General features: G+C 32.2%; 1 protein-coding gene across 1 annotated transcript; it reads left to right on the top strand.

Annotated features, from left to right (window-relative positions):
• The first annotated feature begins 653 nt into the window (after positions 1-653).
• LOC115890550 lies at positions 654-18730 on the top strand. Its single transcript, XM_030910816.1, has 4 exons — positions 654-830; positions 8612-8805; positions 15121-15292; positions 18281-18730. Exons 1-4 carry the CDS (start codon positions 761-763, stop codon positions 18580-18582), a joined length of 738 nt encoding a protein of 245 aa, XP_030766676.1. The 5' UTR covers positions 654-760; the 3' UTR covers positions 18583-18730.
• The last annotated feature ends 4957 nt before the right edge of the window (positions 18731-23687 follow it).

Raw genomic sequence — 23687 nt, 5'->3', positions numbered from 1 at the left:
ATATCATGAGACATAGCAAGTATGAATTCCTTCAGCTCATCATCGAGGGTAAAATTGAGGGAAAGCGCGGACCCGGACGACGGCAATGCTCCTGGCTGAAGAACATTAGAGATTGGACAGGCCTGGACTCGCATACTTTGCTGAGAAGAGCGAAAAATAGAGAGGAATTTGCCATGGTTGTTGCCGATCTTCACTGAATGGAGAAGGCACTTTAAGAAGAAGAAGAAGATGCCTCCTTTGACCAACTTCGAATTGATTCATACTGAGTTGATCACTTTTAATGCTGCTTAACTATCAGATAAGATGACTATTTCTTCATTCTGTGTAAAAAAAAAACTTTACATTGTATTCTTTAATAGACTCATTTCGCAATTTGTTGTACTAGCGAACTCGGTCGTTCTAAGGTTACTTTCGTACGTTTATTAATTTTGCTGTCCCATTTGATTCAAGCGAGATGTCCACTTCAATTAGTTTGTGTGTCGTCGCCGCCGTGAATTCCCTTGACCGAATGCTAGTCGTTATCCCTGACGATGGCGCACATTCGAACTCGTTCGAAACTGGCGGCTAATGTCATCGTTCTCGAAGATCGACCAACGGCGACGTTTCGCGGTGATTTTCTGTTAATTAGTGGTCGAAGCGCGCGATTTTGGGAAATGCCGGGATAGGGGACGACTATAAATACGGTCTGGGGGTCGGTAGCGAAGATCAGTTTAAGGGGAGATACGTTTTGAGGTTGTCGCGAAATTTTGACATCACAAGTATGTGGAAACTTATTAGCGGGACGGTAGTTATTTTGTTGGTCTTAGACAATGCGTCGTCCAAGGGTTTACGTAAGTGTTCTTGTTTATAATAATTTCGGTGTCAATGTCAACTTAATAAGGTTTATTGTTTATTTCAAGCTGCATTATCTACTATTTCGACAAAAGTTAATTTAATATAAGAGTATGTTAAAAAACGTCCTTTTTTAATTTTTTTTTATTATTAACATTTTGATAAAAATGCATTTTTCATAATAAAAGTTTTTGCTTGTTCTAAAATGTTTATACTTTTCTATATTTCTATACCGTTTTAGAGAAAAATAACAAATATATGAAAACACAGTGGATTTTTTTCTACTCGTAATTCCTAAAAATCAAAAAGCGTTTCTACAGTTCATACAAAATAAACTTTTTGTCACGTGATTAAGCTTGACTGGCACAGCGTTGCCCAGTTTTATATATTTTCTTTTAATCAAAATATTTTAGGAAACAAAAATAAATTATAAATATATAAACTCACCTTAACAGCACTTAAGGGATATAAAGGGCCATTACTACCCGATCAAAATATTATAATAAAGTTGCAATGAGTTTTTTCCGGCTATTAAGCTATCTTGTACCACTTCGCACTAAAACAGGTTCTAAAAAGAACAATGTTCGACTGCAAGGTCTGCTAGTAAACATTCTCAAGCTTAAAGTATCACAACACAATTCTTTTAAACTAAAAAAAGCTGGTAATACAAAACTAAAGTGTCAAAACGACAATGTCAAGTGTCAAATGACAATGTCAAGAAATAAATAAATAAATGCGGCAACTTGACATTTTTTACAGCAAATCAACCAGTTGAATACCCAGCGCGAAATTTAAATTCCAGTTAGTCAACACGGCGCCGAATATATCCATGGTTGGCAAGAATGAATTTAAAAGTTGCAAGGTTAATCACGTGATTAACCGTTTCACCCTTTTTTTTACCGGAAATTACTACAATTTTTGATTCTTAAATGGCACCCTCGATATTTTTTTTATTTTATTCGATAGAAAATGACACTCTGAATAGAATGTCATATCATATGTCAACTTTTGACATTTTTGCATATGGTTTATTTGAAATTGTAACATGCGGTTCATAACGACAATTTGACTCGAAATACTAAGTGTGTGGTATCAAATTATTCGCAAAGAAATCCTTTTTCCAAATATGCCAATGAGCCACGTTCGTTCCACTTGAAAAAATTGAGATATGTTTAAAAATACGATTTGGGCATTTTCTAACCGGCCAGGACAAGACACTAAAAATACTAGACGATCAAATCTACTTTTCTAAGGCTCCTGATTAAAAAATAGTGTTTTAAACACAGCCATGGCGTTCTAGATTGAAATTTAAAATACAATTTGTTTTGAGCGAATATGTGAAAAGTTGACATATGATATGTCATTCGATTCAGCGTTTCATTTTCTATCAAATAAAGTAAAAAAAAATGGCGCCCGTAGGCACGTATAGCCACCATACTAAAATATGTTAATAAAAAGTTGGTAAGCTATTGGAATTTTTCCAATTTTGGTCCGCTGTTATTTCCCCTATCCGCCACCTGGGGTCGCGTCCGATTGGAGTTTGGAGTTCTCCACACGGATTTTCTCAAAAACGGACTACGGAAACACGGAATATGTCAAAAACTGCGACTTTGAGTGATTTTGATGTTATTACAAATTGTATTGCAAATATTATTCCTAATCTTAAATTGAAAACCGCGTTTCGCTAGCTATTGTAATTTTGGAGTTACGATTTTTTAAAATTTTTAGCCCCCTTCCATACCGCCTTACTAACCCCCCACCCCCACCAAAAACTAATGGCCAGATTCTCGGGTCAAAATTGGGGGGGCCAAATTTGGTTAAAATCGGTTTAGCGGTTTTTGAGTTATCGTGTTACAGACGGACAAACGGACAGACAGACAGACAGACAGACACCATGAAAATATTTTGTATTTAGGTCATTTATGACCCAAATAACTCATTTTGAGTGAATTTAAAAAAAACTTTTTTTTTGCCGATCTTAATAGCCTACCATACCTGTTGGTATGGTCGGCTAAAAATACCGATGGTGCCATTTAAAAATCAAAAGTTGTAGTCATTTCCGGTGAAACCGAAACTGACAGAAAACAATTGAGTACGTCAATCAATCTTAATTTATGTCATATACTATATATATACTATCATACCAAATCTCGTTTTTTTATCTGAAAAATAAAAAAGTTATAGGGGTGAGCCCTTGTGGGTCCAATTAAAATTAATAAAATATCCTAGCAACAGCTTCCAGTAGTCGGTTGTATCCATAGAGAAAGCCTAATATCGAGCCTAATATTTAGCTTATAAAACAATAAACTTTTAATGTGTAACCAAATTTTGTCTTGACGAATGATGATCAAAGGTCAAAATAACATTCGTCGCACATTTTAAAGTATAATTAGTGGGAAAGTTAAAAGTCTGTTAACTTTTCCTACTAATTGAAAATTCCTACCACTATAATTGACGTTTTGAATGCCTTAAGGAGGGTCTACATTTATTAACATGTTATATAACATTGCTATTTAACAAGCTACATATCACATGTTAAAATACCGGGAGCCGTCCACATTATAGTTTAATGTAAACATGAATCGTTTTGGCAAGAAAGAGGTTCAGCTCGCAGCAGCGGCGTGCGTAATTTTTTTTGAAGAAAGAGAAAGAAACTCGAGAAAAAAAAGGTTTTGAGTCCGCCATAGCCTACAAGCAAGATCTATCTATAGTTGAACTCAATTAGCTTACCTTTTCAATACCTGCCGCGGCTGTTTCTGGTGGTGTGTTTCTGTCTTTAAAAACATTAATAACTTAAAAGGAAACCATTTACAATTATTATCCACTTTATCTAAACCAGTACCTGATTTGCATCTCTTTTGATCCCTCTGGAACTGGCCTATTAGAAAACCCATTTTTTTCTCAACTTTTCTCTTTCCAAATATGTACATACTTTTTGCAATTTTTAACCATGCATCATGCTTTTTTTTTTCACTTTAAATGAGGGACTACGGATATCCCATAACACTGTATGATCTCTATACAACTTAATTAGTTGATAAGTCTGCTCTTGGCTCTACTCCATTAATAAGAACCATACGATCGAAAAAAAAAAATGTCGTCAGCGATGGCTATGAAATGAAGATTGCTCTCATTTTATATGGAAAATGTCATCGATCGTCATGTCCAACCCAACTGGACGAGAGGCCGACTGGACACAGTTTTTTTTTTCGATCATACGGACGTCATTATTGACCATACGGTATATTATTAACCAGTAAATAAACAAACCAATATCAGCTCACCACACTAAGATTCTGTCGCGCACGTCCCTGAAAATATGAGCGGTTAAACTAGAAATTTAGCAAGTCTGGATGCATTGTTTCATGTTACAATAGCAGTGTTGCACAACATCTTTTGATCTCTACCGACTACAAATGGATAACATCTAGCAAGTTATATAGCAGCGAAATTTGCTAAATATCACTAAAAATATGTGACATGTTATATAACTTTGCTATATAGCAGTGTTATATAGCAAGTGTGGACCGTCCTTTACATTACAATTAAATGAACAAACTTCTACGTTAATTGACACCACTAATTTATTCCACTAATTGCGAGGTTCTGAATGAAGCCTTAAAAGTATAAAGTGTAATTGAAACCACTAATTTGTTCCACTAATTGTGATGTTCTGAATGAAGCTTAATTATTGCAACCACTAATTTATTCTACTAATTTTTCGGTTGCTAATGAAGCCTAATTTGAAGATAAATTAAGTTCGATAGTAATTATATCTGACTGGAAAATGCACTTATGTACTTTTTTGTATTCTGTTTAAGTTATTTTGACAGAATTATTTAAGTTTACGTAACGCCCAAACTCACGACGTATTTCTTATTTTTGTGCTCACTATGCGCTGATATGTGGATTTGATTCGTCCATGCGTCCATGCACGCATACTGGGTATCATGCGGTTCGTCAATGCGATTCGTTACTTCGTTTGGATTGCTAGTGGATTTGTTGATTGTTGTTTGAATTTGTTGGTATTGTGGATCCAAAAACCGTCATTCCGCCGAATCGCACAAACCATCGCATCAAATCAACGCATCTAATCATTGACGAACCGCATCGTAGTAAAATTTTCTAATCTATAAGGTTTTTTGTTTATACCGACATTTTCAAATTATACATTTGAGACTAATATCAAAATACTAAAAAAAATATATATATTTTTTAACTTTTTAGCAATGTTTTTGCCGCAATTCCTTTTCTTTTCGGTAATATTCCATTACATTGTTGGATGGTCGTTTTCATCTTCTCTTTTAACGTCACTAAGTGGTATTATATAATATTCTGATATATTTTGATATTAATCTGGGCTTCCCATATCTAACATACTTATTTTATTTTATAAAATATGTTGAATCTCCATTTTAATATAATTTCACTAAATAACGAGTAAATTATATTCTAGATGGCTATAATTAAATTAATATTGTGACAATTTAATTACATGTTAATAATTTTACGATACCTAGTAATGAATTAATTAAATAATTTACTTTTTATTAGGTTCATGGGAGGCATGTTTTTTTTTTGTAGTATGATTATGCATTTTTTTACTTTGCTTTTTCTTTTTTATATTGAAATGCCCATTTAGAAACTTTTATTATTTATTTCATTATTTAACCATTTACATTGATATAGTAGATATAAATATAAAAATATACATTAAAAACTTTAAAAATTATTATTTTGGTTTTGGTTTGGGTTGGTGCAAATATTTTCAGGGCTGGTAGATCTCGATAAAGGAAACATATTTTCTCTTTGCCGTTTTAAAATAAGTCCAAAATTACAAAATATATATATATATATATATATATATATATATATATATATATATATATATATATATATATATATATATATATATATATATATATATATATATATATATATATATATATTTCGCTTAAATTTTGAAAATTTAACTGCTGAATTTTTTCTGGGTTTTCTTTTTGGACTTTTTCGCAAAAAATACATCATAGGTTTGTTTCTGTGGTCGAAATATTCTAGGCCTAAAAATATTTGCACTTATGAAAGACTCACCCTGTATACCCGGTATGCAAAAGTGGTCTGCGTCTCAAAAGTGGCTCACCCCTATAATTTTTGTAATTTTAGTAATTTTTTTGTTTTTTTCATCATATAAAAAAAAAGGAGATTTGGTTTGGTAGTATTTGACATAAATGAGGATTGATTGATGCATTCAATTATTTTCGGTCACTTCCTGTTTCAGGAAATGACTACAACTTTTGATTTTAAAATGGCACTTTCGGTATTTTTTTGCTTTAATCTATAGAAAATGACACTCTGAATAGAATGACATAGCATGTGTCAACTTTTGACATATTCGCTTAAAAAAGGCTGTGTTAAAAATACTAATTATTAATCAGGGGAGCATTGGAAAAAAAATTTGATCGTCTAATGTCTTGTCCTGGCCAATTAAAAGATACCCAAATCGTATTTTTAATCATATCTCAATTTTTTAAAATGGAAGGAGTGTGGCTCGTTAGCATATTTGGAAAAATATTTGTTTTACGAATAATTTGGTACCACACACTTTGTATTTCGAGTCAAATTGTCGTTACATTTATGGCCATGGTACTCTAAACTAAAATTTAAAATGCTATATTTTAATTGAAAATGTTAAAATGTTGTTCATTTGATAGAAAATGACATTCTGAATAGAATGGCATAGCATAATATGTCAACTTTTGACATTTACAATTAAAAAAAGCATTTTAAATTTTAATTTGGAGTGCCATCAGGGGCGCCGACTACGTGGGTACTCGGGTGCTCAAGCACCCACGAGAGAAAATTAGTGGGTGCGGAGCACCCACGGGCGTATAAGCATCAAAACTAACCAGTTTAGCAACTTTAAGACACTCGCATCTCATCCAGCCCAATTTCCAATTCCAGACATCAATTTCAGTAGTTCTAAGGAAGTTTCCTCGTTCATTCTTAGGTAGTTAAATCAATCCTGTTTTTCAACTGTTAAATCAGCAAGCAAATTAACATGGCAGTACTTATTTCCTTTAAGTAACCGTAGTTTTGCTGCTTTTTTACTTATTGCATAAGCGAATAAAATCCGAGACAGATGTGTATTTCGGGAGGCCATTTTTACTGAGAAAAAAAAATGTGCCGAAGTGATTCCGTAACTCAGTTCATTATAGATAAAACTGTACTATAAAATTGCGTGTGTGTGCGACAGGCTGTAATACAGGTTAAACTGGGCAGACTGGGCTGCACAGTCTGCCTGTGTTTAATAATAAAAATAAAAATAATTAACTGTGCGTTTGTGGGGGCTCTAAAAATGTTCTTAAATTAGTACAAATATTTTAGGGGTGGTATATTTCGACCTCAGAAACACGTCTATAAGGTTTCTTTCGCGATTCTTTTTTAAATTTGGTGTTTTTCAAAAAAAATGGATTTTTTAAATTAATTAAAAAATATAATATCTTAATATTATGGCAACATCGGTAGTAGATTATGTTTACAAAAAAGAAAACCCAGAAAAAAAACAGTGGTTCTCAAAATATGGGCATAAAATACATATTTTTTTATTTTTAGTAAGTAAAATAACTCGGTTTATTTTGGGGTTATTTGAAAAACGATAAAGAGAAAACAAGTGTTTCTTTTATCGAGATCTACCAGCCCTGAAAATATTTGTACTTATTTAAGACTCTCCCTGTATATTAATTATATTTATTCTAAATTGGAAGCGAATTGTAAACTACATTAGGAATGTGTGTTCATATCCACGATAGCTCACTGTCAATCTATTTAGCTGGCCATGTATACGAACTGTGCTATGTGATGCGAAAGCTGGTTGTGTATGATCTTTGAGAATTTTCAGTCTTGACATATAGATTTGTTTATATAAAAACCCTAAGCTGTCCCCCTCCCATTCTCGGAGATCCCTCCACTAGCAGCTCTTCTCAGCAACTTTTAGTTTCGTTTATTTTGTATCTCTTTATAAAATACAGCTACAATATCTGTCTGCTGTTTTAATGCCTGCCCTTGCACGATTGTAATGGGTAGAATTAATATTTTCACAAACCGGTATCTGTACTGAAAAAATTATTCTGCATAACTCAAATTATACTCAATAAAATTGTAAAAATGACAAATTGATATGATATTTTTCTAATATTGTTATGTATATTACATATGTAAAAAAGTGTAATAAATACGACAAATGTAACAATCTGGAAATTTGGTACATTTACTGATATTTGATGAGCACCCACGAGGTTTCATAAAAGTCGGCGCCCCTGAGTGTCATGGCCATAAATGTAACGAAAATTTGACAATAATTAAGCAGGAAGTTGCATTACAAGCGACGGCGACGAGCGAAAAACCGTATTTTTAAATACGAGCGAAATTTCGCTCAAGCGATCGTTTGATTATTGAAATCAATTGAAACTCGAGTACTCGATTATTGAAATTAATCGGTTTTTCCTATCACTAGTAAAAACTATTTTCGCATTCGCTACTCTGGTGATGAGAACTTATTGAGATATAGTTCATTATTTGATATCCCATATGACCAATTTGTTTTATGATCAAGCTTTGGAATATAATAGATAAACAAATCTAAAAAGTTATATTAAAATAATTTTGATTGTCAACGTCAAAGCCTGTTTGATAAAACTTTTTGATTATAAGCTATTATCTAATGTATATACACACACTGAAATAATTATAAATATTTTATATCATGAATTTTTATGTTTAGCATCATACTTGAAATTGTGCAAAAGAAGAAGTGGCAACTTACGTACATGTGTTGCTGAAAATGTCGAGTTACTTCGTCCTCATCTGAAAAAGGGCATTCCAGAACTCTTCATTCCTTCAATGGATCCCCTGATTATCCCGGAAGCAACGCTGAACAGTGGTGATCAATTTAAAGCAACGTTTAGAAATATTGAGGTATGTAATAAATATTACAAATATGTATTTTGTACTATAAGGTTATATAGGGTGGCACTCAACAAATACCCAACGCAACTTTGCCTCAATTTAACCATCTTCGTATCTATTACCATCCAACTTATCTATTATCATCCAAGGACCTAGCTCTAAAACCACAAAAGAACTGCTAACGCTTAGTAGAAATAAAGTGCGGATTACAACAGGCCTCTTGACAGGACACATGGTTGTCAAGTGTTACCTGAACAAGCTCAACCTGTATCAAGGAAGTCTTTATAATAATAATATATGCACATAATATGTCACTGTGATGTTCTGGATCGCAAGCGACCCTCTTATTTGGGAAAGCTAGGCTAGAACCGGAGGAACTATGCTCCTATCCTATCAAGGACCTGCATAAGTTAGTGCAGGCTACAGGGATAGGAGAGTGGGTGCAGATATAGCAAGGGGACAAACACAATAGGCCTCACAGGTCGCAGTATTTCCAGCAGAGGACGGCTCCTTCTTATGGAAAGAAAATCTATTACCACAGTTTAAGAATATATCTTTAAACTGTGCTATTACGGTTTCCAAGATACCTTTACATAGGTCCGATTCTGCATTGTTTCGTTTGTCTTTGTATTATTCTATCTTTGTTTCATCTGGTCAGTCTTCATCTATTTTCGATTTAATATAATTTTGTTCCAAGTGTTTTTAGCGATTCGAATGAAATTTGTATTATAGAAAAATAGAAATTAGATTTATAGCAAATAATTATAATCCATTTCATTATGTGGCGAAATTTTCATATTTCGAATTATTTGTGCTGAATCATTTGCTTTTTAAAATCCAAAGTCAAAAAATATCATTCTTGCGATTCCAAGAGTCCATACAAAGTCCATTTTCTGCGAACGGCAAGCGTATTGTGATTATAATAATTTATGTCTTATATCTCTTATATAATATTATGAGATGATTCTAGATATTGCTTAAACAAATTTACATATTAATTATAGATCTGAATGACTAACGGTAAAATTATACTAAAAATAAATCTATAATATATCAATTATTTATTCTGATGATCTACACCTACTTTAAATTATCTAGGTATTAAAGTTCGGATTGATTTTTTTCTGGGTTTCGGTATATAAACCAATAATGCATTAAATATTTTAAAATCAATTTTGAAAAAATTCCTCCAGAGATTTTTGTCTAAATTTCTCGTCGGTTTCGATTAAGTAGATATGTAATAAACACTTTGCATATTCTTCTCTCTGACTTACAAGATCGCATAGCGATGCACGCAGATACATGTAGATACCGACCCAAGAATGTCGATGGCCGATATGGTATATTATATAGCGTATTCTTCTTTTAATTTTTTTTACAATCATTGTATCAATCTACTTTGATTTTAAACTTAAATCATCTTTTATAACTAAAAATACTAATAACCAACAATAATGTTCCGCTATTAAACTTCTTTTACAAAATAATTTACACTAAAAAAATTAATTTCTTTAATTATAACATCTGCTATCTGTTGTTATATAATAATTTTCAACAACATATTAACGGATTCGCATTCGGATTCGCTATAATGGCATCAGCTATTTGCTTTGCATTCGCAAATGTGGAAAAATTGATATTCTTTACATCACTAATGTGCACATATACGTATCCCCAGTTGACAGTTAAAAAATATCGTATTTTTAATGGAAATAGAGTTAGATTGGCTTAAAAATTTAACACGATATATAGATATAAGGATAATAAAATTATTATTTTTCAAGTTATACTAAACACTACTAAAAATTATTATTTTTTTTAAGTTATACTAAGCACAAAATTAAAACAAAGACGGCCTTTCTGAAAATGTACCAGTCTCTGTCGGCATGAGGCAAGGGGACAGCCTCAGTCCTATTCTCTTTAATATCATTATGGATCAGATGATCAAAGATGTGAAGCTCTTGGACACTGGATACAGAATGGACCAGAAATCCGTCGAAATTGTATGTTATGCAGACAATGCAGTACTAATGGCAGAGAACGAGGATAGCCTACAGCGGCTCCTGTACCGACTATCAAATAAAGCTGAAAATCTCAATATGCAGATATCCGTGGAAAAAACGCAATCCGTGGTTACAGCGAAAGAACCAATCAGATGCAAACTCGTAGTTAACAACCAAACAAATAACCAAGTGTCCAATTTAATTACTTAGGCGTGAATAAATCTGGCAACAGAAATCTCTCAGACGAAGCAAGGTTTGGTTTCCAAGCGAACAAACTAGCATGAATATCTGGCTACTGAGATGCCATATGGAGAATAAAGTTATGTCAAGAGAAAGTAAAGTTCGCATATATAAGACTTGTGTTGTTTAGTTCTTACCTATGCTAGAGAGACTTCAGCCGAAACATCAAAAACAAATACAATACTCAGAACAATAGAACAAGATGAAAGTATTGAACAATACGCGGAGTCACTCTAAGAGATAGAATGCGAAACCACGACATCAGAGAGGAACTGGGAGTGCAAGACATAGTGAGATGGGGAAGATCAAGAAGACGTCATTGGGTAACCATGTTGAAAGAATGGACCACGACAGAATAGCAAAATGGGTGCGAACCACCCAGACCACCCAGACCCCCTGGTAGGCCACCAAAACGATGGTACGAAAGTTAGATATCCGGTTCACAAGAGGCTTAAATTGTTGTTATATACAGGGATAACCCTATTGCAAAAAGAAGAAGAGGAAGAAATAGAAGTTATACTAGTTTGTTTTATCAATATAGGGGCTCAAAATTTGATAAAAAAAACTATCCACTCCTTTTAACACAGAATATATACGCAAAATACCTAAAATGGAAACCAACTTGTCAATGGATTTTTACTAATAAACAGAATTGCCTACCCAACAAAAACTTCTTGCTTTTTCGTATTACTTCTTTTTACTTTTGCTCCAGTATCCAACCATATAGTCTTTTTAAGGAGTATTTTTGAGTTATAATTTATACTTTATTTTTTAACTCTTGTATGATGTAGAATTTTCTTTTAAACTAGATTTTTTATCATCAATATATTGTAAAATCTATATGTTTTTAAAGGATAGCTATCTCTTGAATGTGTAAAACCTTGGTTAAAACTCTCCGAAGTTCACAGTACAACATGATCAAAGATCATGTACCATTTAACTTAACGATTTTTTTATGTATTTACGAAGAATTTTTCTGCGTCATATTTCCAAAATAACAAGTAGCTGCATATAAATAATAATATTTTTTTATGTTTATTGTTGACGTTCATGTAATTAATCACATTTTATATGGAAAAATAGTGACGTCAATGTAAGAAGATGGAGGTAGCTGTTAATCTCTAGTTATTCTTAAAGTTGTTTGTGTGAATGTTCTATAAATTTATTATATTGATATCTATTAGCATATTTGTTATTAATTTTATTGTTCCGTTTTACAATATTTTCTTCAACATTGCGATTGTTGTATTGAACAAACCACCATTACATTTATACTTAACTGCCCTCAGTGTCGCAGCAAAAACCATCAATGTTGCTAACTTTAGGTTTGATAATATTTAGTGTTTGTACTATATTTATATCTTTTATTTTTTTTACAATTTTATGTCTGTAACTGTCATAAATTTTACCTTTACATTTTTCTTCTATTTGTCTATACATTTTTATCCTCTGCTATTTTTATATATTCATTTTTACACGCAACGCTTTTGACACGCATAAATAAATAAAAAATAGTATGATATATAAATAGTAGTTTCTTAAAGAAATGTTATTTAGAAGTGTTCCAAAAAAGACTATGGCATGTTTGTTTTCTTTCGTCGTTATCTTAATAAGGTAGAATAACTTGTCAGAGTAGTTTGTATATTTGAATTACCAGAACCACTGTTCCATATTAGCTCTTCTGATATCTAAATAAGGTGAATGAGCGTAAACGAATACGTCAGTTACATTCCGTGGTTGTCATCTTTTAGTACTGGTCAGATTTAGTAAACCCTTTGAATAAAAATATTAAGAAAGGAGAATATTTATGAACAAATCTGGGTGAAGCGCCATGAGGGATTAGCATGGTTGTTTTATCAGTCAGTGCCGTTCTAATTTTATATAAAACAAACGTGTAAAAATGTAATCTAAGGTAGACACAATACTTTGTTAGTTTATTAGTTATTAAAATTGATAAAAATATATTTCTCACAAGAATAGATATAAGCGATAATAATTATTTAATAACCAAAATAAGTGAATTGCGTATCCTTTCAAATAAAAGAAAAATTGCGAGAAAAAATATAAAATTAATTAATGCCAGTGAATTTCATAATTAATTGGTTTACTACACTACACGTGTGCTATATTATTATACAGGGTGAGTCTTAAATAAGTGCAAATATTTTAATGGTAATATATTTCGACCCCAGAAACAATGATTATGAGGTTTTTTTTCGCGAAAAATTTTTTTTGGAAAATTTGGAAAACATTTTTTATTTTTTTTTATTTTTTAGTTAAAAAGCATAATTTCTTGATAATATGACAACATAAGTAGTAGATTACATTTACAAGAAAAAAAAAACAGAAAAGATCCAGTGGTTCTCAAAATTTAAGTAAAAAATAATTTTTTTTGAAAATTTTCAAAGTAAAATAACTTTTTTGGACTTATTTGAAAAACGGTAAAGAGTAAATATATATCTTTTATTGAGATCTACCAACCCTGAAAATATTTGCACTTATTTAAGACTCACCCTGTATAGTTACTTTCTAGTGAAAAGTTAGTCCCTTATTTCTCTTGATTTTTAACCGAGATTTATCGCACGCTGCACAATTATACTTCACAGTCTATTTTTGGATTTTTGGAATTCGGCAATAATGTCACTCAGTTCTGACACAATATCCGTTTAGATTTACTACTTCTGAACAAAAGCAATTGTAGAATGAATAATAAACAAAATAAAATAAGCTAAGAAAAGGACAAAAAATCCCCAAAATTTCAAATCAATTGTAAATATATTAATTGAAAGTTTTTTTTCCAGTCTTTTTTTATACTTCTGGCTCATACAGGATGTTTCAAAAAACATGTGCCATCTCTCGTGGGGAGATTTCTCACGTAAAAATAAGATTTTTTTTAGGTCCGATTCTGCTTTCTTTCGTAACTACCGGGTGTTAAGGTTATAATAATATTTCGATTTATTATAATTTTCTTCCAAACACTCTTAGTGATTCGAATGAAATTTTGGGGGTAAAAGTTACTGTAAATGTTACATATGTTAATGCTAAAAAAGTGTCAATAAATTCATCAGGGACGTGCATATGGGTTATCACTGGAATTGTTTAAAAAAAACATGTGCGCCACTGATTTTTTTATATCAAAATTGTCTAGGCTGTTTAATGCCAATTAAAAGTTGTATCTTGATATTATGTCGATTTCGATCTCCTTGACGAGATAAACGCAATTTTACTAATCGCTATTAATAAAATTAATAAATATTTTACCAAATTTATTATTAAATATTATTACTATTAGTTATTATTACTATTAGTCAAACCTACAACAATTTCAAATAAAAATAATGGTAGGTATTTAAGATAATTACAAAAAACCTAATTTTAGAAAGTTTTAACATCCTGTATAAACTATAATACATATATTTCCAGACCCATGTTTATAGGAACTTTTTTTCATATTTTTTGATGAGGAATCAATGAGTACTTATTTAAAACTTTTGCAAGCTAATGATATTAATTTTTTAGAAGTTGCTATTAGGCTTGGATCAAGGCAAATTAATAAAATTGCTTTTATCTCATCAAGGAGGCCGAAAACGACAAAATATCAAGAAACAACTTTTAATCGACATTAAACTGCTTACACTATATCACTAACAAGAGAGAAAAAGTCAGTGGCGTACATGTTTTTTTAGAAAAATATTCCAGTGGTAACCCATATGCACATCCCTGGTGAATATGTCGTCACTTTTTTAGCTTTAAAATATGTCGCATTTATAGTAACTTTTACCCTCAAAATTTCATTCGAAACGCTAAAAGTACTTAGAAGAAAATTGTAATAAATCGAACAAATATTGACATTTTAACACCCTGTATATACGAAACAAAGCAGAATCAAACCTATGTTGATATGAAAAATAAATCTTATTTTTGCGTGAGGAATCTCCCCACGAGAGATGGCACATGTTTTTTGAAACACCCCGTACAACTGGCAATTTAGGGTAGATTCAATAATTTGTTATTATTATACTAAATTAATTTGTCTTAATGTTAATATCTTCTTGCTAATATGGCTAATGTCTTGTTTTAGATGTACCATGCTGAAAACTTCAAAGTAGACACTTTCAATTTTGATTTGGATCACCACCATGTTGATGCGAAACTGACATTCCCTCTTCTAAGGATAAAATCGAATTACAATATTAATGGCAGATTATTAATCTTACAATTGAACGGGCAAGGGCCAGCAGATGGAAACTATAGTAAGTTCTTATAAAATTTACCTTATACCCAACTCTATATAAACAGTGTATTTTATTACGTTACTATCTATTTATTTATAGTATCCGAATAGTTGTCACTAATTAATATAGTATTTAGTTAGAATATCTATCATTTTTAAATTAAGGTTTAATTTTGGCTTTATTTGCTAGGACCACTGTTGATGGATTTTTCATATCCACTTAGTCCACTTGGGGCAGCTAACTGGGTCTTTCCTGCCACACATAAATAACATTTTGCTTTGCCAATTTTGGACTTTCTTTGAAAATGTAATGTTTTACGATCATGTATCGTGTACTTTGATCTTTGGTAGATTTAAAAAATTATGATATTTTCTTTTACAACAGATGTTTTCTTTTTGAAGTGAAACTTCTTTACGCCCGATGAGAGTAAAAATTGAAGGCCATGACACATGAGACGCGAGAGGAAAAGTGGTAACATAACCTGTACTTTGGTAGATTTTCATGTTTCCTCACCATGTTAAAAAGAATGAATATCTATTTTTTATATTTTGTAAACATATTCTTTTTATAACCCGTTCCCAAACTAATCCCCCAGTGACCTTTTTTCAGAAAGAAATCTAGTGTAGGTTTTTGGAAACCGATTATTGCATATAAATAAACTAAATTTCTTTAAATTAACTAGTACTAAAGAGTGGGCAATACCCGCTATTACTAGACACATCATCATAATGAGTGCACATAATATCTTATCTACAACATCCACTCCATATTTTCAACCCAAGATTTTGCATTTTTTGCATCTTCCATTGGACTTCCATGTTCTGGATTTGTTTCGAAAGAAAGTATTTGGAATTTTTAAACTTTTAAGATGGGATTTTATGATCACATGTGTCTCTTCCATTTTCCTAGATCCAAATGACGAGGGACGAATCTAATTTGGGACACCATGTACAGTTAGGTTTTTTGATGCAATGTATATTGTCATTTCTTATCTGGTTACTTCCGCTAGTCTTTTTAGAGCATTCCAAATTGATTTTATATCACTTCTCTCCCTCATTATCTTCTCAAAGTAGTAAGATTGTTTCTGTTTTATTATTAAATAATTCAATTTAATTCTGTAGTCCCTGTATATCTGCTGAAAGTTTGGATCGTTAAAGCTATTTATGTTTTTAGTTATATGGGCCACCTACTCGAAAATTGCGATCTATTTAGTTTCCAGGTGAGGACGAAGTGTTTCCAGCCTTATTGAAAAGGCCTAAGAACATTATCGTTAAAGATTAAGACATTATCCTATTAAAGATTTTTAGAGCAAGAATTAGTGAAGAGGGGGACATTCCTTACAAATACAGGAAGTCCTAGATGCAATCCACTGTTGATGCACACTGGAACATCTTAGTGTAAACCCATAGAAAACCTGTAGAAAAAGAAGACAACTGAAACCGCCTACCCTTCTTGGTGAGACTATTATGTTTGCGGAGGAAGCTAAGTATCTAAGATTAAAACCCTGGATAAAAACATAAAAAAATATAAAAACATAACTGGACTAACCAAATGGATGTCCATTTGGAAAAAAAACTACAAAATAGGCGTGCAATGCTCTATGGACGTGTCTCCGAATTTACGGCAGAAATTGGGCACCCAACCCAACTCTAAAAATATGCACTGGTTATACGTGATAAAAAGGCAACCAAACAACTTAAAAGAATAACTTCCCGAAATTATATCATGTTTAACGGTGACTGGTGTTTTTTATTCTACACCTCAAAAGTTATGGAAACCCTACTCGACTTACCTCCACTTCAAACTCTTTTGGAAAGAGAGGCGAGATGGGCTACAGGCGGATGAGATTTTTGGAATGGTCTCAAATTTCATGCAACCGTTCAAACTCTTGATGCACACTTATAACATCCTGTTTTCAAAAAGGAGCGAATGTGATAAACCGAGAAACAGTTGCGGAAAGGTGATGGTACATTCAGATTTAATAATGAAAAAGGAAACAGCGCGCAGCGTTGGAATTTATTGCAGCAGAACAAAAACTAAGATCTAGCCTTGGATAAAATTTATAGACCTGGGAAATACACCACAATTTTTTAAGCTGAGTTATATGCTATTGAAACTTGTGTCCATCTGCTGGTAGAGTGACAAAACACCGGGAAAACAATATACATATTTCCGGATAGTCAAGCTGTGCTGAAAGCGCTTAAAACGACGAAATGCATATCCATGACGATTCTCCACTGTAAGAAATTACTCAATTTACTAGGAGATAGGAACAGCGTGTAGTCAATCTTGATACCAGGACATGTCAGCCTAGAGGGAAACGAACATGTTGACTACCTCGCTAAAACAGGCACGTCATTCGTGAGTACATGGCTCTGTGAATAGATTAGAGGCATGACGTTACAATACGGGAACAGCAGTCTCGGAACGGAACATACCAAGAAAATCTTTAGGCATATAATACACAGGGTTAAAAAATAATACTTTTTTTCCTGAGATACATCCTAATACATACTTTAGGTTTGCACTTAAACAACATTACTAAGTTTTTTCTTTTATGAACTACAGATGCCCGACGCACTATTGCCGGACCATGTATTTGAAATAGTTAAATAAAATGGTTGGGGGCTGGAACTTTTGGTGTTATAATAGCAAAATAAAACACTAATTCACCACAATACACCCCAAAACACTTTACTTTTAACACTGCACAAACGTTTCTTTAACCATGATAACATCATCAGCAGATGCTTAAAACTGAAATAGTTTTAATCAAGATTAAGTTTTAATTAAGATGACTGCTGATGATGCATGGTTAGTGAAGCGCATGTATTAGGTGTTAGGGAAACGCATAGATTAGGTCTTAGTGTTAAAAGTAATGTTTTTGTGTATTGTGTTGAATTAGTGTTTTTTTTTGCTTTTTACTACTAAATAGGTATAAGATTGCTGTGACAAATGCATATGATAAGTCAAAATAGATTAACTATAACTTCATTTTTATTTCAGCAAATGTCCGTGCCAGTCTGAGCTTAAAAGGTACTCCATTCAAGAAAAACAACAAGGAATATATTAGATGGGAAAAAGAAAAGATCGACATCGGTATTGAAAAGTCCCATCTGTCATTTGACCGCCTCTTTGGCGATAATGCCCAACTCAATGAACAAACAAACAGAGCCATTAATGACAATATTGATGGAATCATCCAGGAATTACAACCAGTAATTCAGGGAGTTGTCAGTGATTTCGTATTCACCATCATTAACAGAGTTTTTGCCAGATATTCTGTTAACGAGTTGTTTATAAGTTAATCAAAATTAACTGAATAAATAAAACGCGAGACTGATTTCAGTAATACACATGAAAAGTAAAGAATACATTTAGATTAATTTCCATTGGTAAGATTTAGAATTTACTATTTTTTATACAGAAAAATAAAATGACACGTTAAAGGTCAAATTTGGTTTTATTTCAATTTCAATGCCATTTTTTTATAAATGTATGTCAACACTGTCAACAGTTAGCAAATTTTTGGGGTTTCCTTCAAAATCTAGTCCAAGTGAGTCTTAAATTATTAATCAGGGTCATTTCTCACTTTTAATTTAATTAATTTACTCTTGTTATACAACATAAGTCTTTTAATATCTAATATTACAAATATTTGCTGTGTTTGAAATTCGTATATAAATGATAGGCATCAAGTTGCAAAACCCGCCTTGTCCGGTAAAAAAAATGGTCTAATGACATATTTTAATAGTGGGACTCAGAAATATTCATAAACATAATCCCAAACTGCAGTAAAAGTCGGCCTGTATAAAATTCACTACAAATTACGTTACTGCAGCAAAATCCGTCTTATCCACTTATATTTGCTTTTTATTGCCATTATTGTTACAAATCCCGCATTTTTTCATAAGTAATAAGTAAGTATATTTAATACATCAAGTTAGGATGCAAATACCGTATGATAAAAAAACAGCGTCCAGTTGGCTAGGAAATGACGATCAATGACATTTCCCATAAAAAATTATATATAAAACGACAGCGTTCTTCATTTCATAGCCAATATGCACCATACTGCAACAAAACCCGCCTTATCCGAATTATTTTTGTGTTTTTTCTGTTTAAAAATTAAATATTAATTTTTATTTTTAGAAAAACGAGACACAAACAATGATTCCACTCAATGGACACGTTTTTTGTAAATTAATGCTTCAAACATTTGCTAAAACAGATTTTGCTTATTATCGTAACAACCTTTGTGGGATAAGACGGGTTTTGCAACTTGACGCCTCAAATGTTCAAATATTTATAGTTTTATAATAATTTGCAATATATACCCAATAAGAAAATGAAATTAGAAATTTGCGCTTGACGTAAAAAGCTGATTTTTGGAAAACGGATCGACTTTAGGATGTAGAGGTTCAATAAGAAAGGATTTTTCGAAACGCGAATTCTAAGGGGGTAAAACCACCCCTCAAATATTAGAATATTTTTTTAAAAAACGAAAAGAAAAACTCTTAAACACGTATATTTTATTTTGTTGTTTTACATATTTTAAGATTTTTTAAAAAATTATACAGGGTGTTTCATAAAATATGACCATTGAGTAATCACGATTGCTTAAACTGCTTGACGTTTGCAGCTGATTTTTGGCAAACAGATTGACTGTGGGGTGTAGAGGTTCGATAAGGAGGGATTTCTCGAATCTCGAATCGAGGGTGAAAACGCCCCTCAAATATTACAATATTTGTTATTTAAAAAACGGTTAGTCTTTCGGGAAAATGCTCGAAAACGAATTATTTATTTTGTTTTTTTACAAATTTTGAAATTTTTTAAAAAATCATACAGGGTGTTCCAAAAAGTTGGGTAATTGATTAACCACGATTCTGCTTAAACTGCTTGACGTAAAAAGCTTATTTTTGACAAACGGGTCTTTCGAAACTCAAATTCCAACGAGATGAAACTACCCCTCAAATTAATATTACCAAGTTATATAATAATATCGCCATATTGTTTTTTCTCATGCTGACATAAATTTGAGAAAATTTTATCCAGTTTATATGTTTATGGAAATTCTTGCTTTGCTTTATCATCACCGTTACAAATGTTTAATTCGATGCGAACGAAGTCGCGGGTACACGCTAGTTACAAATATATAGAGAGGATGGTAATGAATTTGAAGATAGATTTGCTTAAAAGAACAATTGCAATAAGAAAAGTGTAAGAAATTAGTGAAAGCATTACAACTTATACCTAAGTAGTAATATGCTTATACATATGTTTCGAAATGTTCAATTTGTTAACTTTCTTTTCTGCCTAAATATGTATTTGCTATAATACTAAGCTCTTTGTATTATATCAACGTCATCGTATTTTTTCTAAGTTTAGTTTTCTTAAAAATCTGGATCTGAATCTGATGTTTGCTAACAAAATTTCGTAACGAGATATTGAAAAAAATGCAAATTTAGCGTTTTATTGCTTATAAGTAATTATTAGTATTATTGCAAAAATATATTTTTTTCAGAAATAATACTTCTATTCAAAATAAAAGTGGACAAAATTTCGATGAGGCTCCAGCGCTAGTTTAAAATTAGCGTATTTTGAGCTATCGCTTCAAAACCGATTTTTTCACTGAAAAGACCGGAGATTTTAAATATCCTTTATGAAAAACATTAGTTGCAACAAAAAAAAAATGAAAAATGATACTCTTATAATACTACATTCACAAAGCATTTAAATTTATAATGTTGTTTAGAGTCCTCCTATCCTCCTGCATTCACAATTGCGTTGATAACCTTTCTTGCATTTGCAAGAAATGTACCGCAGAATGTGTGTTTTTTCACTCGCACTCATTTGGAATTTTTTTTTGTTCATAATATGTAGTTTGGTTAGATAACCCCCTGTACTCGAAAGAAAACAGCGTGTTATCGTACAGTGAAGCAATATTATGTGTTGCCTTTTTAGGACGAAGATTGTCTGTAGCTTAAATCGTTCAGTGCAGTCTGATTTCTTTGGAGTTGTTTACTATATAGATCCATTAGAAATAAGTTTCCAACTTCAAGCAACATTGCCTTAGTATGTTGGGGATCTTTAAAATCATTAATGATGGATTTCAAGTATTATTTTTCTGTAAAACTTTTCTAAGAACTTTTAATTTCCCCTGGTTAAACATTGCCGAAGTTCCGTCACACCCACATATGCATGAATGATTAAGATAGTATCAGGACACATTTTTGTCGGCTATAAGAAAGAGTATATAAAGTGTTTTAGAAACAAGACATTCTTTATATTAGAGCAACATAGACCAATCAAAATGATCAAAAGATGAATATACCCGATTATTATGCCGTAATTATTTAATAAGAATAAAAAATATATACAGTAATCCTTTTTGGAAGGGTTTAAAATAGAATTAATACACTTTGTTAATTATCAAGCTTTCGGAATTTATTCATTCCTTCCTCAGGACATCAACGTGGTACACGAGACCTTCATAAAAAACTACATTAACAAAAAATTGGCTTGTGGGATGCATTGAAAACTCTACGTGAAGCATCGCTGACCAGTCAACCACATATAAGAAGGCTCTCTATCTTATTTAAAACATTGAAATAATTGAGAGATGTTCGATTAAAAATTCAATTGCGTCTCAATCTAAGGCGTGAAGGCGCAAAGCAACCGACAAACGACAACTCTTACCAATTTTTTGTTAATGTAGTTTTTTATGAAGGTCTCTTGTACCACGTTGATGTCCTGAGGAAGGAATGAATAAACTCCGAAAGCTTTACAATTAACAAAGTGTATTAATTCTATTTTAAACCCTTCCTACTTCAACCCTACTAGTTCCTAGATTTTCTTTCTCACTAGTTAGTTGATACTACTGTCTGGTTATCCTGTTTTATATAGAAATTAAAATTCGATATTTAAAATAGCGGTATCTCTCAAGGGAACACAGATGCTTTTAATTTTTGTATAAGTGAAACTGTATATATTTTATTCTGGTGTAGTGTTTATTTTCTGTGCCTTGTCTATGGTATACACAGACTATTATTACTATTATGTGTACCGCTTTTGAAATTGTACCCATACTGTGAGGAAACGCCACTACTAATGTTTACGCTTGTCAAAAGAACCTCCTCTCAAAAAAATGCGAGAATATACATCTAAATGTCTACAATTTATTGAATAAAATTTTTTTCCTAGTTCTAAACTTGCTAATGCCATTTCATATATTATTATACCATATCATCGAGACAAAACGGCGTCCAGTTGGCTTGGAAATGAAGATCGATGACATCTCCCATATAAACTTACAATAAAATGACAGCGATCTTCATTTCATAGCCATCGCTGACGGCGTTCTTTTTTTTCGATCATATGGTATAAGGACGCAAACCTACCACATTAATATTTAGGTCAGTCAAATGAGATTTATTAGAGGGATCACTTGGAAAAAAGTGTTAGAAAACCAATTATATTGATTTGATCGGTTCATTTGACACGAAAGAGAAGTTTTCTAGGTTTGTATGGTTCTTCGACCGCCGCTCGACTCAGGAGGCCCAAAAGATGGTAAAATTCTTAGATTTTCTTTCAGATTTTCGTCTATAGTTCCGAAACGTTGCATTTTAGCGAATACTTGAGTATTACGTAAATTAAAGAGAATTAAATTGTCTGTCGAGTGAGTATATGCATATTCATTCAATTCGGTTCTGTAGTATGGCTAAAACCGAAAGTCGAAGAACGGTGATATTTACCCACTTTGATGAAAAATGCAGTGCAAAGTAACATTCAGTCCTCCGTCACATGGAATACGTCATTCTAAATAAAAAAATAGAACGAAAGTTATAGAGCATTAAATTGTGGGTTTAACATATAGTATATGAAAATATTCCGAAACTTGTCATAAGAGGTCATAGAGGTTATATGGCGTAAAGGAAACAATAGAGAAAGAAGGATATATCCTCTATTATAAATTCGGAACAACCCCGGTATTAGGTCTAAGGAGAGACCAAGTTAGAGGTAGAGAAAATAGAGACAGATCCTCTAGCCTCCACCTCACGGGTACCTCAGCCGGAGAGAAGCTCCTCGATTATGAAGGGCACAGAGGGCCAAACCCCAACCGTGAAAGGGTGTATACCCTGAGAGGAGGAATATTTGTTGTCAGAGAAGGATGAGAAATATCCTGTCTCCCCTACAACATGTATGTTGAGGTATAACTCAACATACGTCTCGGGTGCGTCTCAAAAGTGGCACACCCCAATAACCCCTAATAACTTTTTTAGTTTTTCAGATAAAAAAAAAATGAGATTTGGTGTGTTAGTATATGACATAAATTAGGATTGATTGGTGTATTCAATTGTTTTTGGTCACTTCCTATTTTACCGGAAATGACTACAACTTTTGATTTTTAGAT

Source organism: Sitophilus oryzae, unplaced genomic scaffold (assembly GCF_002938485.1).
Source record: "Sitophilus oryzae breed Bouriz unplaced genomic scaffold, Soryzae_2.0 scaffold_882_pilon_pilon, whole genome shotgun sequence".
Taxonomy (NCBI): Eukaryota; Metazoa; Arthropoda; class Insecta; order Coleoptera; family Curculionidae; genus Sitophilus; species Sitophilus oryzae.
Note: the sequence above shows the minus strand (reverse complement) of the source record. Positions and strands in the feature narration are given on the sequence as shown.

What these genes read in the sequence shown, in the direction of transcription:
- LOC115890550 (XM_030910816.1), top strand. Translation starts at nt 761, where the DNA reads ATGTGGAAACTTATTAGCGGGACGGTAGTTATTTTGTTGGTCTTAGAC. An exon ending in TGCGTCGTCCAAGGGTTTAC is followed by an intron (nt 831 to 8,611) that starts GTAAGTGTTCTT and finishes TTTTATGTTTAG; the next exon opens with CATCATACTTGAAATTGTGC. An exon ending in GCCAGCAGATGGAAACTATA is followed by an intron (nt 15,293 to 18,280) that starts GTAAGTTCTTAT and finishes TTTTTATTTCAG; the next exon opens with CAAATGTCCGTGCCAGTCTG.